The sequence below is a fragment of the Podarcis pityusensis genome, assembly GCF_964106645.2.
Source record: "Podarcis pityusensis genome assembly, chromosome: 2".
Classification (NCBI taxonomy): Eukaryota; Metazoa; Chordata; class Lepidosauria; order Squamata; family Lacertidae; genus Podarcis; species Podarcis pityusensis.
In genome coordinates this window covers 99341977-99360592 of record NC_138029.1, presented here as the reverse complement: position 1 = coordinate 99360592, position 18616 = coordinate 99341977, and the positions used below count along the sequence as shown (strand labels likewise).

Below are 18616 nucleotides of genomic sequence, written 5' to 3'. Positions count from 1 at the left end.
TGTGGACAAATGTCAGCTCCCTCGACCTGAAAGCAAGATGAGCGCTGCACCCCATAGTTGCCTTTGACTGGACTTAACAGTCCAGGGGTCCTTTACTTTTTTTACCTTTTACCTCAGCTGATGCCCAGCTGCCAACATTCCTACTTACAACCAGCCCAGGCACTTCTTGTCAACTTCCTGCTCATCAGTCTCAGCACAACCCTTGTAGACCTCAGCAGGGGGACAAAACTAGACTTTGTTGGCTCTGCCTCCACCTACTGCTGACGTCCCTGCGTTCTGCCCTACCAACCCCAGTGAAACCAGCCACCACTGGCCACAAACATGGCACCCATGTGTCATCCCATACATCAAACCCCTTGCACCGCATAGACAAGAGTCCTGAGGCTTAGGATTTGGTTGCTGAAACAGAGACAGTTCCAGACTGTACTGTATCCTAAAGGCTTATTTTGGTTTTATCCTTGCTGATACCATTGACATTTACCAGCCCGGGCTCATTTGTCGAAGTAATCTGTGGCATTGCTGAGCTTTCCATTAAAGACATCCTCTGTGGCGGTGTGCTTGCATTTGCAAAGGCATCCTTTGTCTACCACAAGTGAATGTTTATGCTAAAAGGTTACATGCCAGATGGGCGTTTGATGAGGTGAATGAGCATTTATTTGCTCTTTCAATCAAGGTCAGCAATAACAGGATTTGGTTACATCCAGGGTCAGCTACCATAAATATGAAGAAAGCACTGTAGAGAGTTGTCTTCCCTCCATCTGAAGTCATGAGATATTCCCCAAGGATCTTTCTGAGGTCTAGCCCTTCATAGCAGATCTCCTGCTTTTCTGTTCCGAATGTCATAGAATCATAATATCATAATATTATAGAATTGTAGAGTTGGAAGGAACTACAAGGATCATCTAGCCCAGCTGTTCTCAACCTGTGGGTCCCCACATGTTGTTGAACTACAACTCCCATCACCCCTAGCTAGCAAGGCCAGAGCTCAGGGATGATGGGAGTTGTAGTCCTACAACATTCAGGGACCCACAGGTTGAGAACCGCTGATCTAGCCCAACCCCCTGCAATACAGGAATCTTTCAAAGCCACAACCCATTAAGAGTCTCATTCTCTACCAACTGGCTACCAGGTTTGTTAGTTTTTGTCCCTTCTATGAGTGTCTGCTTCCTTTCAGTTCTGCTGTATGTGTGTATTTGAAGAGAATAGCTGTGGCTGAATGGTAAAACATCTGCTGCTTTGCATGCAGAAGATCCCAGGTTCAATCCCCAGCATCTCCAGGTAGGGCTGGGAAAGACAGCTGCCTGAACCCCTGGATAGCTACTGCCCATCATCGTATTCAACACTGAGGTAGATGGACCAAAGGCGGCTTCCACATCAATAAAGCAAATATTGCAAAGACACCTTAAGCCTCCCAGGCTCCCTCATCCAAACAAAGCTAAGTCTAGTAGCACTGACCCTAGAACTTCTTGCTACCTGAGGGAGAATGCAAAGATAACTTCCTAGTTCCCCCGCCGCCGCCATTAATAGCATTTTGCCCTGGCAAGGCAGTTCAAGCCTCTGAGTTCTGCATTAGGACTGACTTCTTCTGTTGATTAAATAAGCACTGCTGTCTTGGCTGTGATCATTTCTTCTCACATACTGTGTTTGACGAAGGACTGATGAAGACCATTACGGGATGGTTCTTGAAGGAGAATTAAAGCGAATCTCACAACAAATACTAAAAGAAAGAACGGAGTCATGGAGAAATTTAGCAAACGATTTCACCCATAGTAAAAGGTAGCCAGACAGGTGTATCAATGACCGTTCGCCATATACAACAGTGGGCCACTTCTGTTTATCTGGCACTGTAGCCAGAACAGTCATAGCTGTCAACCGTCCCTTATTTGGCGGGAAACTCCCTTATCCCAGCGCCGTGTCCCACTGTTGTCCCTTATTGATGATGTCCCTTAAATTTCCCAGGTTTCAAAGGAAGCAGCTCCTCTCCCTCCCTCCCTGCCGGCCAGGGAGGAGGGAGGCTCCAACTGTGTTGCTTGGCTGCATTGCTCACCCAATAAGGAGTCTAAAAATGACTGAGGGGTGGAGCTTGCATGCCTTGTGCCGATTAAATCGGCCGCGTTGCCTGGGGACTCGCCTTTGCTCAGCGCTTCCCAGCAGAGAGGTGACGGCGGTTTTCCTTGCTGCATCGCCTTTGCCGGGTTGCTGCGCTGTGGGAACCACCACTTGACATTAGGCTGCTGGCTGGGCTTTCTGCCTTTGGCTTGGAGGGGCTCAGAAGTTGAACATACCTGTGCTCGGAATCTGATGGATATGTCATTGGCGGCCCACTCACCCTTGCCGGGGAAAAGGTCTGTCTGAAGCGGGGGCACATGGTGGGGAGAAAGGAAAGGAGCTGGTTGAGTACAATGGCGGGCAGCGATCTCGTGGGAGGGGGGCTTTTGGATTTGTTTTGGAGGCTCCTTCGATTGACTGTTATGGGGAAAAGGAAAGGAGCTGGTTGAATAAAATACCTTATTTTGGCTGCTGATCCCTTATTTTTGAGGCTGCTGGTCCCTTATTTTCAAATCTGTAAGTTGACAGCTATGCAGAAGAGTAAGTGATAATATTCATATGTAGGAATTTTCCTTATATTGAAGACATTTTCACTTAAGAAGGTGACTCTTAATTGCACATCTGCAGAAATGGTTGTATGTGGTGGGGATAGAATTTGTAGAGAATGTTCTATCCTTTTAAAGAGTTCATTGAAATGATTTTATCGTTTTTAGAACTTGTGTTTTATTCTATTTTAATTCTGCACGCCACTTCGATGGCTTCATGCTGTGAAGTGGTTTAGAATTTGTTTAAAAAATAATAAATACTGAGCCGCTCCATTGATCCATCTAGCCCAGTGCTGCAATGACTGGGAGCAGCTCCTCAATGTTTCTGGCAGGGGTCTTTCCTTTGGAAATGCCAGGGCTTGAACCTAGAACCGTCTGCATTCAAAGCATATGCTCTACCACTAGCTTTTCCAATGATTCCCTTGTCTGGTTGTTAGCTGCCCAGAAATAGACTGAATGCTGGGCTGGAACTGATGAGGTCCACTCTTCCTGGGTCCTATGTGGTTAGGTCTACCATCCATGCACAATGTTCATTGGTGCTGTTTCAGTAGGCATTGGAATCTTTGCTGCAGAAACAAACTTGAATTTCGAAGGAAGAACTCCCTGACCTCATTTTGGATACACAAAAGGCCCTTCCTCCAATTTTGTGTCCTGCTTACCTTGTGAAGCCTGTGAAAGTATATATTTATATCTCTAGCAGAGCAAGTTGGACCAGAGACGGAAAGGAGCGTTCATAAGAAAAGGGAATTAGCTTGGTGACAATCAAGAGAATGCAGAGTTACTGCAGGCGAACCTTCTTGGCAGTCATCCATTTTTTAATGTACCACAATGGAAAACTGGGGACAAAAATATGCAGTAAAATTGGAATGGCGTGCAGAGGGGAGCAGTCTCCCTTGCGGAGTCAACATCAGAGAATTTCAATTCCGAGTGATTTAGAATATGGGTGGCAATACAAGGAATATTGTATGGCCCTGGAGGCAGAATGCACTATCATTACAAATGGGTAATTCTATGTTTTTCTTACAGATGGGTTTCAGTGCATGGGAGTGAAATGAACATTGGTACAAGGCACTAAACCATCACCCATGCAAGCCACTTTGGGGGGTGGAATTAAGTTATTCGTTTGTTTATTTATTTAATCTTACACATCCAAGTCCTGAGGTAGCTTGCAGTATTCATTTAAACGCATCTAACAACAACATAATTAAAATCAGATAAACAATAATATAAGATACCTGGAAATCAAATGTCAAATGTTCAAACCTCAGAACTCAAACAGCTCTGTTGCCAAACATTTCAGTTCCTGAACTCCGAAAACCTGGAAGTAAGTGTTCCGGTTTTTGAACGTTCCTTGGAACTCAAATGTCCAATGCGGAAGTGCAAGAAGCTCTTGCAACCAATCAGAAGCTGCGCCTCGGAACTTGAACATTTCAGAAGTCGAACAGTTTTCTGGAACAGATTATGTCCGAGTTCCGAGGTTTGACTGTATGACAGCAGCTGGATTAACGTAAAAAAAATTTAAAAATCTGTTGAGATCTGGAGGAAGTTTTTGCATTCAGATTGAGCGAAGTGAATTGAAACAAAACAAACAAAAAACCAGTTCACAAATATTTTGCTTGTTTTGTGTCTCTTAGCATCAATAGTCATTGGGAAATGGTGGTGTGAGATGGAGCCATGCCTAGAGGGCGAGGAATGCAAGACGTTACCTGACAACTCAGGATGGATGTGTGCAACCGGCAATAAAGTCAAGACCACCAGAGTAAGTTTTTTTTCCTCTTTCCCCTTTTCACCTCCTTCATTGCCCCCACCCAGCCACCTCCTGAGTTTTTCCATCCTCAAGTCTCTGGCGAAAGCTAAGAAGCCGTTTCCTTGCTCAGTAATGCATGTCCTTCCTTACCTACTGACTGGGTGAGTCAGAGGTGAGTCCTCAGCTGAACTCTACCAGGCAGCTGAGTTGCACTGAATCACCATGTCACTTTCTTCAAAGTAATTTGCCCCCCAAGGAATAAAATAGCAACCTGTCAGCAGGACCAGTTGTGACTGTTAAAGATTACACTTACTGTATTTCTTATCACTGGATGTAAAAGCTGTTGGTTAAACCATTGCCATTTCAGACGGTGAAATGTTTTCAACCGGCCTCGGTAATATTAGGTAGGAAATTGGAGTTCCTACCATGTATTCACAAATACACACAAACACCATTAAATGTAAACATTGCCTGTTGTACATTCCCCCAGATGCTCTTTGCACAGTCAGGGAGAGGATTGGTAACGATTTGTGGAGCCAAATGCCATGGATTCAGCCTAAGCCCATGATTTGGGCATGATCCAAAGTAGCCTCAACCGTACCACTTTGGGGGAGATAAAGTTACGAATATATGTAGCTAGAGATGGATGAATCTGACACTTTCAGCTTCTCTCGAGTTTCTCTCATTTCTAACCTTAAATTCACTTAGGCCTGAACGTCTTGATAGCCTAATGGCCAAGCCTTAGTCTTGCATGTGCAGCAAGTCCTATCTGCTGTGCTGAGTTGCTGATCTGCTGTTCACAAATAAATACAGCTACTGAAGTTAGAAACATGGGAAGCTGTCTTAAACTGGTCCATCTAGCTCCATATTCTCTAAACTGACTGGCAGCTGCTCTTCAGGATTTCAGCCAGGAGTGTCCATGGAGAGGCCATGTTCTACCACTGAGCTATGGCCCTTCTCTTTTCCTGATGTCTGCTGCTTCCTGGTATTAGGACAGACCTGTTGCAAGGACCTTTCTGTGTCTGCTGGGTGCAGCCATTTCCCCATAAAATAAAAAAAATCCTTCCAGTAGCACCTTTAAGACCAACTAAGTTAGTTCTTGGTATGAGCTTTCGTGTGCAAGCACACTTCTTCAGATACACTGAAACAGAAGTTGCCAGATCCTTCTATATAGTGGGAAGGTGGGGAGGGGTATTACTCAGAAGGGTGGTGGGAATGGGAGATTGGCAGATAGCTGAGATGAGCCTGCTGACGACTCTTAACGACTGTAATAGGTCTTACAGGAAAAGGCAAGGGGTGAGAAGGTGAGAAATGGCTTAGTCATGTATAATGGGATAAGAATCCAATGTCTTTGTTCAAACCAGGTCTCTCCATGGTTTTAAGTTTGGTAATGAGTTGCAATTCAGCAGCTTCTCTTTCCAGTCTATTTCTGAAATTCCTTTGTAGTAAAACAGCTACTTTGAGATCTTGTATAGAATGTCCTGGGAGATTGAAGTGTTCTCCTACTGGTTTCTCTGTTTTGTGATTCTTGATGTCAGATTTATGTCCATTTATTCTTTGGCGTAAGGTTTGGCCTGTTTGTCCAATATAGAGAGCTCTCTATATTGGACAAACAGGCCAAACCTTACGCCAAAGAATAAATGGACATAAATCTGACATCAAGAATCACAAAACAGAGAAACCAGTAGGAGAACACTTCAATCTCCCAGGACATTCTATACAAGATCTCAAAGTAGCTGTTTTACTACAAAGGAATTTCAGAAATAGACTGGAAAGAGAAGCTGCTGAATTGCAACTCATTACCAAACTTAAAACCATGGAGAGACCTGGTTTGAACAAAGACATTGGATTCTTATCCCATTATACATGACTAAGCCATTTCTCACCTTCTCACCCCTTGCCTTTTCCTGTAAGACCTATTACAGTCGTTAAGAGTCGTCAGCAGGCTCATCTCAGCTATCTGCCAATCTCCCATTCCCACCACCCTTCTGAGTAATACCCCTCCCCACCTTCCCACTATATAGAAGGATCTGGCAACTTCTGTTTCAGTGTATCTGAAGAAGTGTGCTTGCACACGAAAGCTCATACCAAGAACTAACTTAGTTGGTCTTAAAGGTGCTACTGGAAGGATTTTTTTTATTTTGACTATGGCAGACCAACACGGCTACCTATCTGTAACTGGACCCATAAAATAAATTACCTGTGCAAGGCAGGTGTCTATACAGGTAGCAGCAACCAGGCAAGCATTCTCCTGCAAGTAAGGATCTCCATCCTCTGTATCTTTGGGCAGGAACACAGCCATAAGGCAGTCTATTCCTCTCATCCACTCTCTGAGTGTTTCCTTACTGTGATGCGTTGTGTTTTGCACTTGGAAATACACATGTAAGGTTCTGTTTTGCATCTTCTCTGCTTCTCATAGTATCTGACATACCAGCTGTGAGTTAATATTCAGCGTCCAGAAATTGTTGTTAGGCACTTAAAAACTTCATTCATATTCAGATATACGGCTCCACCTACTCTGTATGGATTATTATATTTCATATCAATTAGATGCCCGTGGACCTGAATGTTCAAATATGAAATAACCCCCCCCCCCCATTCCATCCTGTATTTTCCCCTATCATTTCCCTACAGGAACTATTTTAATTAGCTAGCTGGGGCACCTTCTAGTGTAAATCCCAGGAACATTTTGCTTTGTTCCTTGAAAACATTGTGGAAAATATTACAACTGGAGAAGGTAAATTGATGGGGTAAGCGTAGCAGCTATCCTGTAAATCATCATAGATGTCTGCACAAGAAGAATTCAGAGAGTTTGGTCTGCAGATTATTTACTTTTTGCAACTTTTAAAATACATGGTGTGCAGGTGGGCAAGAGTCACCACAGCACACAACAGAGGTTTGAAATTTGGCTTTATTTCATTAGAAGGAAAATCATAAAAAAAAAACAGGTTGTGCATGCAATCTGCATTAGGAGCACTTGCTTCTTTATTTATTTACTAAAAACTTAGGAACGACTCAACATCTTGACGTGGAATTGCTCCCAGGAACATGGGGGGTGGGGCGCCGCAGGCAGATGGCTGACATTGTCTAATCAAATGCAAGTCCATATCCATCTGCACAGCTGCCTATTTTGTCTTTACGCCTAAGAGACAGCTACCCAATGGTTTCCTTTGTCTTCATTTGGGAGAGGACTTCTTCTAGTGCACCAAATGGCAGTGTCATAGCTGACGTTTCCTGGACACACCCCACCATGGGCCAACAAAGGAGTTGTGATTTAAGAATGAATGTGAACAGTGGCGGAGGAAGGGGGCGGGGGAGCGCACTGCCCCGGCACCAAAGAGGAGGGGGTAACATCGCTGCCACCCCCCTGGACATGTGCCATGCGCACCCCCCACTGCGCCTGGTGCCACGCTCCCACGGGCTAAGCACCATGCCCCCAGGATGCACACCACACCACACACCCCGGGACATGCACCAGCCACTCCCCCGCCTGCTCTCCGCCCCCCATGCAGCATCGCCACTGAATGTGGACCTTTAGCGAGAGAGATGTTGCTGATATTCTCACTACTCAAAGCTACACTAGGAGAGGATATACTGGTTGCTGCTGTTAGGAAACTGATATCTTCTGGTTTTCTCTTCACCCCACTGCAATATTCAGTGGGTTCTACTGGGTTCTGTTGTCGGTGGCAATGATACAACCCTGTACCCCAACCAAGCCCCTAAACAAGAATTTTATATCCAGCTTTTCTCCTGCCACTGTGAAAACATACTTAATTATATCATACTGAAAATAAAAACAAAAGAGTGCAATCCTATGCACACTTCCTTGAGATCATGCCTATTGAATATAGTGGGCCTCGCTTCTGAATAAGCTCAAATAAAAATGCACTTTAAGTAACTATTACCATGATGGGTGATATTCGATACCCATTTGTACCGCTGCACATTCTGTGGCCAGGGAAGGTTGCCCCTCCTCCACCCCACAACTAGGCCTCACCCTCATTGTGCAAAATGGCAAGCGTCCAAAGGAAATGGAAAAATAACCGGGGCCTCACACTTAAAGGTCCCATCCAGAACACCAACTTTTGAGTTGCTTGTTGACCTATTTTATTTCTCCGGACAAAAGAAGAGCTATTTGGAGCTCACACTTACCATCAAAAGCCGAATCGATAATAAAAAAAAATCATTGCTTCACCAAGTTCAAGTCTTTCATGGGAACAAGATGTACTACAAGAGTCCAGTGTCAAAGTTCAGGCTTTAATGCTTAGAAGGAGGGAGCCGAAATGAAAGACCTCTTTCTTTGCCTCCCATTCATGTGTGCTTTCTCCATCTGCCCGCTCAACAAGCTCTCTGAGCCTGTTCTACCCTGTTCACCTGCACCATATGCCATCTGTCAGGAGTGGGGGACTCTTGGACCAGAGCCAAGGTGGTGATTCTATGCCCAGAGTATCTTAGGAAACAGAGACTCCTAAGTGGACATTCTGAAGTGTGGTGGTAGTGGCTTGAATTCACACATTCAGTGCATTCCACAATGGGATGATCACCATATTCTGCTTATCTGATTTTATCTTAACACCTTAGGAATCCTCTTAAATGAAGTAATAATGGAATAGGCCAGTGATGGGGGACTTGTGGCACTCCAGTTGGACAACAACTCCCATCAACCACAGCCAATATGGCCAATAGTAAAAAATTACGGGAATAGTAATCCAGCCATTTTAATGCAAGATATCAGCTCACATCTAATTCTGGGCTATTTGTGGGCTGTTAATATATGTGCACATCATAGAATTGTAGAGTTGGAAGGCCTCCCTAGGGGTCATCTAATCCAACCCTCTGCAATGCAGGAATTTCAACAAAAGCATCCATGACAGATGACTATCCAACCTCTACTTAAACCCTCTGAGGAAGGAGAGTCTACAACCTCCCGAGAGAGACCATTCCACTGTCAAACAGCTCTTATGGTTAGAAAGTTCTTCCTGGTCAGAATCTCCTTTCTTGTCACTTGACACCATTGGTTTGAGTCCCGCCCTCCAGAGTAGGAGAAAACATGTTTGTTGCATCTCCCATGTGACAGCCCTTCAGATATTTGAAGGTGGCTATCATATCTCTTCTCAGTCTCTTCTTTTCCAGGCTAACCATACCCAGCTCCTTCAACCACTGCTCTTAAGCCTTGGTTTCCAGACCCTTGATCATCTTGGTTGCCATCCTCTGCACACATTCCAGCTTGTTTATCACTCCCACCAGGCTTAGAATATCTGTCTGTTTTCACCTCTAGATTCTTCAGAGTTCCTTTTCATGAGTTCTGCCATCACTGCAATCCTGATCACACTTCCTTGGGAGTTAAACCTTCTGAACTCAGTGAAGTTTACTTTGGAGTAGACATGCACAAAATTGCCTTTCATGCCATCATGCTTGATTCTACCATCTTAAATCTGGGCACAGTTTTTCAGTAGTTAAGGGTGCAATCCTACGGTCTCAGGGAGGATTCTGTGGGTGGAGAAAGAGATCCATGGGTGGAGAGAGGGAGATCTATGAGAAGAGCAGGTGGTTCACCCACAGATGCCTCCTCCTTGAAACTGCAACAATATCCACGGCTGTCTCTTCTCTGTGTTCAGTGCACCAAAGCTGGATAGAACAAAAAGGAGGTGCTCTTCATGTGCTTTGCCTTAAGAAATGACAAATACTTGATTATTTGAACGTTTTTATAATGGTCTTTATGGACCAGAGACAGCCAACGTGGGGACTTCCCAATGTTGCTTGAACAACAACCCACATAATTTCCTGATCCTTGGCCATGCTGGCAGGGGCTGCTATGACTTGCCATCCAACACAAGATGAAGGGCACAACATTGACTACTCCTGTTATAGACCATGGGACACAGATGGTTTGGTGAGGCTGTGGCATCTGCTAAGTGTACATAGCACCATTCTTGAATGGTTCCAAGAAATTTCCATCAGGTGGGGAAAGTACGTTGCTTAAGATATTCTTGTTATGATATTGCATGTGAATAAGAATTGGGGGCACCAGTACTAAAGCTTTCAAATGGTTATGATATCTCAGGGCAGCAATTCTTGCTTACTTTCCAATCCATACTCTTCCCTAGTCTCTTCCTCGCTATGCTGCAGTGGAGGAGGAGGAACTTCTGCCAACCAATTGGAGGATTGAGACGTTTTTCAAGGAATTGAGTATAATTCCTTCTTGTGCATTTTGTTGTTACAGATTCATCCGAGAACCTAACAAAACATCTTCCGACAGCAGCCAGTGAAGGGAACCCCTGACAGATAAGAGGGCAGAAATCTTTAAACCATCGCCAGCTTTTACAAGCCAAATGGGATTTTTTTATAATTTATTTGCACTTTAACTCTGTACCAGAGGAAACTACAGTGGTTTACTTGTGTGGAGTCAAATGCCCTAGAAAAGCAGCACACCAGATTTGACAACAGTGAATGGAAAAGAGGGTGAAAGGAAATAAGGAAATAAAAAAGCAGTTACTGAGAAGCAAGCTTCCTGATGTTGGAATATGAAAAACAGACCTGCAAGTGTGGATCTACAATTTTCTTTGTATCATTAAAAATATATAAATATATGAGATATTTTGAAATAAAGCCTGACTCTTAAAAAAAAATAATGAACAGAAGCCACACTTTGCTGCAACTGCTTTGTAACCTTTTTTTAAAAAAATGCACAGACGTTTTGGAGATCAAGAAGACAACGGGAAAAGAACATAAAGCAAGATGACTTCTGACAAAAGAACTGGAATGTTGCTTCTTCTTTTTTATTATGGTTCCTATTATTTCAACCGGACATTCAAGGAAATTCCACCGTTCCATTTTCTTGTGTTCTGGAGTCCTTTTCTTTTCTTTTCCTCCTCGTGCAACAATAGCATGCTGGCTTTGCTTACATTAACCATACTTTATACTTAATTGATATGTAATACCAGTTCTACTTTCTTCCAAGGACGTCTTTTGGGGGGGGGGCATCAGTTGCCCCACAGCGAAGAGAAAGATGACTCTTGACGCTTGGGGGGGAAACATACAGTCTACATTCAGAGGTTTATTTGGCAGACTTTGGGTAGACTGCGGGCTACCTTATTAAAGAAGCACTGTACAGATCATTGTCTACAGACTTTGTATAGCTGGTATAGACAATCCTAGTAAAAAAAGAAAAGAAAAGTTGGTTGCTAACTTCAATGGCTTGTGTTGTTTGCTCAACCACGCATGAGAGCTGTTTCATTGTATTTGATTAGGATAGAAGCTTATCTACTCAGAGGTTCATCTACTCCAATCTCCTGCAATGCAGGGATTTCAACTAAAGCATCCATGACAGATGGCCACCCAACTTCTGCATAAAAACCTCCAAGCAAGGAGAGTCCTTTCCACACTTAGTGTTTATAGTGGTGTAGTTGCTGGGTTTCCAGCTTGCCCAGGTTTCTGTGTGGAGGGGGTGAGGGTTGGTGGACATGGTTGGTGAGACTTCTCTTCCATGCCGCTTCCTTCTGACTGGTCCCAGCTGTCAGTTTACAAGCAAAGTTCAGAGAAGAACTATGGCAAATGGGGATGATGGTGCTGAGCCAAAGTATTGCCTGTGACAGCAACCAGGTTCATCATAGACCAGCAGACCCATAGTTTCTCTTCTAATCTCCTATACTCCAACAAGATTAGAATTTTGGAATGCTAATAATATTTTTTTAAAAAAACTGTGAAAGGGCCATCCTCATGAACATGTTTATAACGCTGACAATTACTGGCAGGAGGGACACAAGGTTATTCAAGGGGTGTGACTACAGCCACAGAACTTTTCTCTATTTGGACACAACCCCACACTCACTCTCCAATAACAGCAACATGTGACCAAAGGTGCAATTAAAAACGCTTAAAACAGCCGTTGTAAGTGAGGAAAGACCCTGGAATTTGTACTGGTTCAGGGTTTTCCTGCTGTGTTTCAGCCACGGTGATGTCAATAGTAATAAAAAAAATGGAATAAATCCCAAATCTAGGGTGTAGGGCCATGTTGGAATGGAACCAAGATGGTGTAATACATCACACATATCTGAAAGAGGGGCAAAATGGTTTGGGCATTGGATGGGTCCAAGAATCAGACGGTTCGTAAGGTTTTCCTTTCCAAGATTGCATTACCAAAAAGCAATGCACTTTAAGAACTTTCGGTGGTTGTCACTTTAAACTTACAGCCATCATGTAATTGAAATATAAGTGGGATTGCCCCCACCCATGTAGCTAAACAACAACCAGATGTCAACCGCTCAGATTATATCCATTTACTTGAGCAGCAATGTGTGGGCCCCAATATTCATGGGGGCAGTTTGTGCTGAGATAAGATGGCGCCCGGCACACTTCCCCTGTGCTGATGTACGCTTGTGCCGATAGGAGGAACTTGAGCTCTCTTTGCAGCATTCTTAGCAGAGTTCTGCAGCGGTAGAAAGTGTTGCCTTGTGTGTGGATAATACATCAGACTGAACGCAGGCTTCTTGCTAATCTCTAACAGCCTTTAATGAGAAGAAAAACATCATAAATCAGTCCCGGCGAGAGAGCGGACATTTTTTCGTCTCTCAGCCAAAAATGAAAGGAAACTCACACACAAAGAAAGATTCCCGTATGTGAACCAAACCACGCCTCAGAATGTGAGACGTCACACAGAACTGTTTAACCCTGTAAATTCTGATTCTCCTCACAGTTTGGTCAGACTTGAGACTTTAACATCTTACTGACCAAGGAATAGTAGGAATAACACCCTTGTTATTGCCAGTGTGGTGTAGTGGTTAAGAGCGGTAGACTCGTAATCTGGTGAACCGGGTTCGCGTCTCCGCTCCTCCACATGCAGCTGCTGGGTGACCTTGGGCCAGTCACACTTCTCTGAAGTCTCTCAGCCCCACTCGCTTCACAGAGTGTTTGTTGTGGGAGAGGAAGGGAAAGGAGAATGTTAACCGCTTTGAGACTCCTTCGGGTAGTGATAAAGTGGGATATCAAATCCAAACTCTTCTTCTTCTTCTTCTTGTCAAGCTGGCAGAACTGGCCCGTTCAATATGCATGTGACTCATCCTGGATACAGCATTCCTGCCAGTGTAGTGCAACCAGCTCTAGAGAAAACTGAGCTGAAGCTGAATTTGTGCGCAAAGGTTTCTTTATTTATGAGATTTCTTATCCACCCTTTACCATAAATTCCTGGGGTGGGGATACATCCATGTGAATGTGCAAAATTAAAATCCAATAAAACAATTGAAAACAAAGCAAACCACATGCATTAAACCATAGAGGTGGCCTCACAAAAAACACATAAATCTTAGCTTGCAAAGACCAGGGTAAAGAGGTGTGTCTTCAGCAAATGATGCGAATCATATAATGAGGATACTTGATGCACTTCTATGTAGAGGAAGTTCCACATTTTGGAGAGTTACCACAGAGAAAACTCTCAGGCCACTACTCCTGTGTTTCCAAGGGCAGCAGAATTAGCAAGAGACACACTTGAGAGAGTCTGTGGGGAAGCAGGCAGCCTTTCAGTTATTTGGGGTCTAAGTCATAATAGCATCTTGAACCACACATGGAAAGAGGCTCTGCAGAATTTTCCCACACAACAACTGCTCTTTAAACTTAAAGGTGTTCCAGAGGTCTCTGAACATTTGACATGTGGACTTTTGAAAGGGAAAATGCAACCGGAGTGCATGTATTGTTTTTCCTCTGTTGGGATTACAGTGGTACCTCGGGTTAAGAACTTAATTCATTCTGGAGGTCCGTTCTTAACCTGAAACTGTTCTTAACCTGAGGTACCACTTTAGCTAATGGGGCCTCCCACTGCTGCCGTCGCACAATTTCTGTTCTCATCCTGAAGTAAAGTTCTTAAGCCGTGGTACTATTTCTGGGTTAGCGGAGTCTGTAATCTGAAGCGTCTGTATCCCAAGGTACCACTGTATTCCTCTCTTTTTAAAACAATTCTCATGCCAAAACACCAAACTATTCTGGGCGTTTCTGTGCACCAACCTCTGAAAATGAAATATCAGAAATTTCCAAATGTGTGTCCTCCCTCAGTGACCCAAAATCCTATGAGCGCTTTTGATGTTACCATGGAAGCCACTGCAATATGCTTGAGAACTTAGACCCTTTAGAACTTGGCATGGAGGTTGTCCTTGATCTGCCTGAAGACTTCCCTGGGTCATCTCCTAACCTCTGCTCCCACATGTGATCCTTAGTGGGATTTTAGAGAGAGCAGGACAATGGAAAATCTTTATATTCTGTACTCTGTTATACTGTTTTCAGCTTGTTGTCACCTCTCAATACACCCACACATCAACTATACTAATCAGATTTATCCTGTACAGAGGAAGGGCAGAACATTCTGTCCCAGCCTCAGCTGTTGTCCATCTCCAAGACAACAGCTTCCGCACCTTGATATGTAGAGAAATATATAAAAAAGTTGTCATTCTCATGACACTGTATATTAAACCAGCAGCACTAGGTGTTGTGTTACATTCTTCAGGGACTTCCACAGCCAACACCAGAAGTGCTAATCTTTAAAGTTAAATAAACTTTAAGGATGTGCTGTTGGTTACAAAACATTCTGTTTCATGGTATATCCCCAAAAATGATTTAGTGGGCTTTGAAATGCCTGAATCTGTGCTGGATTGTGGCCTAAGTTATCATAACCCTGTAAATAGTTGTCAAATGGCATTAGCAGATAGGGGCAAACTTTCAGAAGGCTGCTTTATCCCTTGAAAACTGTAGTCCCCTTATGGTTGCCTTTCCACCTCAGAATGGTTGTGAGGATTTCCACAAATACGGTGCAGGTCTTTAGTGACAGCCTACAAATCAGAATATGGCTTCCCTGAACATGCAAATTCTTGAGTACGGATGGGTGAGCCCTGCCAAGCTGATGTCAAATTCACTCGGAAATAACTCAAGCCACTTTGCATTCAGTGTCGGAAGAAAGGTAGGATAAAAATGAAATGAAATGAATGAATATAATTTGGGGAGTTTCCAAAAGGATAGAAGTAAAGGGGTGTATCTGATGCTTGCACAACAGATCTTTCCTCTCCTCCCCATTCAGCTTCTCATACACCTTCAAATTCTCCAGAGGGTTGGGGGACCCCCTGGAGCAGAGTGGGGTGGCATGTGAGAGAAGAAAAGGAAGGGGGAGTCCCATTGTGTAAACAGAAGGCAGGAAAATCAAGTTAAAAACCTTGAGAATTACTGATAATTATAGATAGATGATAGCTAGATAGCTATATAGATGATAGATAGAGATAGATAGATAGATAGATAGATAGATAGATGATAGATAGATAGATAGATAGATGATAGATAGATGATAGATAGATAGATAGATGATAGATAGATGAAAGACAGATAGATATAGATGATAGATAGATAGATAGATAGATGATAGATAGATAGATAGATAGATAGATAGATGATAGATAGATAGATAGATAGATAGATAGATAGATAGATAAGATAGATAGATAGATGATAGATAGATAGATGATAGATAGATAGATAGATAGATAGATAGATGATAGATAGATAGATAGATAGATAGATAGATAGATAGATAGATAGATATAGATGATTGATAGATAGATGATAGATGATAGATAGATATAGAGATATAAAATTCGTGTCTGAATATATATTCTGTTATCCCTTAAGGTTATGCTCATATGTATGTACTGTATGCTTTTTTTCTCTCATGTTGGATTGGGGAGTTGGAGAGAAGAGTGTTAAAAAATATGCTTGCCCTTTGTGTGTTTCTGGCTGTTCAGCAACATGATTGCTTCATGTTGGCAATATTGCTGCCTTTAAGTGCAACTACACAAGAGGCTCAGTGGACATTGTCAGAAGAAGTTCAGAACGCAAAGGGGAAACCAGCCACCACTTTCAACAGCAACAGGAGAGAAATTACTTTCTAAACCTTCTACTGATAACTCCTGTAAACGTCCAGAAGACAATAAGAGGTAAGTCTGGAAACAGGTTGAACTACCATTGACATTTCTGCATGCAAAGGTGACTGTCAGGTCGATTAGCTGCAACAGATTGCTGAGGCCCACAAAAGAATCATCCTATCTAATGAGACAATTTTGGATGTATTTTCAATGTATGTCCCTGCATAAAGGAATGTCTAAATAACTACAATCCTACATTTCACCAAACACAACCAAAATTTCTTGTGGGAATGAAGTTCACACTTTATGTTGTCTTCTCATGTCTGAAACCATCATCACAAATCAAACATCAAAGACTTCATATCACCTGACACCTTTTCAAACACATCTTCCATGGAGACTTTTCAGCTACAAGCCCATCAAGGGAGGACATATCAAGGGCAGTACTTCATGGTTAGAGAACCTTCTTAAGCCTCATGGACACACTCTTTCTTAGGCAACCTTCCAGGAGCTGTGTGCCAATGTAGGTTTGGCCAGAGGCAAAAAGTGGATGCAAAAATGTATAGAAATCTTACGCCTGTATGCAAAGTATACATGCTAACCACTCAAAAGTCAGATGTTTCATGTTCTACACACACACACCTCCATCCCTCACCCTTTATCCTGGCAAGCAAAAGGCCTGATCATGTCTCAAGGACACATTCCAGACAGGCCAAAAAAGTTGAGGAGAGCATGGAGAGGGGTGGTGGGAGGCAGGACAGAGGCAGGGCCAGGAAACAGTCTGAAAGGCCAAACAGAGATGCTTTGAAGGCAACATTTGGCCCCCAGACCTGAGATTTCCCATCACTATGATATCCACAAATGTAAATCAGCTCTAAGATGTGAGTTTATGAATAGTGGTGCACACTGGGCTCCAAAATCCAAATCACAGGGGGGCCTTTCCAGTGTGGTGTAGTGGTTAAGAGCAGTAGACTAGTAATCTGGTGAACCGGGTTCGCATCTCCACTTCTCCACATGCAGCTGCTGGGTGACCTTGGGCTAGTCACACTTCTCTGAAGTCTCTCAGCCCCACTCACCTCACAGAGTGTTTGTTGTGGGGGAGGAAGGGAAAGGAGAATGTTAGCCGCTTTGAAACTCCTTTGGGTAGTGATAAAGCAGGATATCAAATCCAAACTCTTCTTCTTCTTCAAAGAATCATCCCTGAAGTGTAGGAAAAAGCTTTCCCATGAGATATGAATGTTGCCACTCAAAAGCACAAGGAGTGACACTCCCCATGGGCATATGGAACTGCTGTGGCCTCTGGGTTGCTAACCATAACAAAATGATGTGCTGGCTGCTTGTCAACTTGAGGAACTAATCTCAGACAGATCTTCCTATAGAGTCCATAGGCTGGACCATGACTTGTAATGAGTGGCCACTTGGGAAAGGCGGCAAGGAGGCCTTTTCACTGATTCCCCCCACTCCCCCCCCAGCAACCTTCTATGACCCCTGAAAAGCTGATCTAGGGGTGCGTGGACTTAAGGACCCTGCAGGAAAGCAAGGGAGATGTTGCAGGGAGTTGCAGGGGAATCTTGGTTATTTCCACCTTCCCCTTTCTCTTTGCAGAGTGGCAAGTCTAGATCCCAGCAAGAAAGAGGGGGAATAGTTAGATCTTCACATATAGGCAACATATGAGACCATATTATCTATTTCTGTACCAGAAATATGAACAAGGGACAGACAATTGACATATTAGCTTTTGCAGCCAGTTTTGGAGGAGGTGGGAATCTCACCGCTGATATAATAACTGCACAAATGCAGAGAAAATTCCATTATTTCAAACACCCAAACACCTGAGGCCATTCACCAAGTCAATTTGATATTTTAGGATTAATATTTTGCAGCATACTGAGCAAATCTAATTCTCTCCCTTCAGACTGAAAATGTGCAAAATGATCTATCTCTCAGATCGGGCATCCTTATGAAGGAACGTCTCCTTTCTGGCATCTTTTATTTGTCGGGACGTTTAAAACATGGCATGCTGTTCAACATCCTGGCTTCAGCCGAGAAGGACTTAACACATGGCATTTGGTCCCCAGGCACTGACAAATCAACTTGTAATCAATAAGCCGGCAGTGTGAGCTGTACCTGGAAGCCCCTTTAGGAACAGAGAAAACTGACTTAGACTGGGGAAGGGACATTAAAGGTAAAGGTAAAGGGACCCCTAACCATTAGGTCCAGTTGTGGACGACTCTGGGGTTGCGGCGCTCATCTCGCTTTACTGGCCAAGGGAGCCGGCGTACAGCTTCCGGGTCACGTGACCAGCATGACTAAGCCGCTTCTGGCGAACCAGAGCAGCACACGGAAACACCATTTACCTTCCCACTGGAGCGGTACCTATT

The 18616-nt window shown here is 43.6% G+C and overlaps 1 protein-coding gene across 2 annotated transcripts in view; it reads left to right on the top strand.

The window, feature by feature from the left end:
- Positions 1 to 11529, top strand: part of TAFA1 (TAFA chemokine like family member 1) — a 335849-nt gene extending 324320 nt beyond the window's left edge. For both annotated transcript variants that reach the window (XM_080995952.1, XM_080995951.1), the window contains exons 4-5: positions 4229 to 4353; positions 10565 to 11529. In XM_080995952.1, the coding sequence (XP_080852078.1) occupies positions 4229 to 4353; positions 10565 to 10582 (143 nt within the window). In that variant the 3' untranslated portion in view covers positions 10583 to 11529. The remainder of the gene's footprint in view (positions 1 to 4228; positions 4354 to 10564) is intronic.
- Positions 11530 to 18616: the final 7087 nt, after the last annotated feature.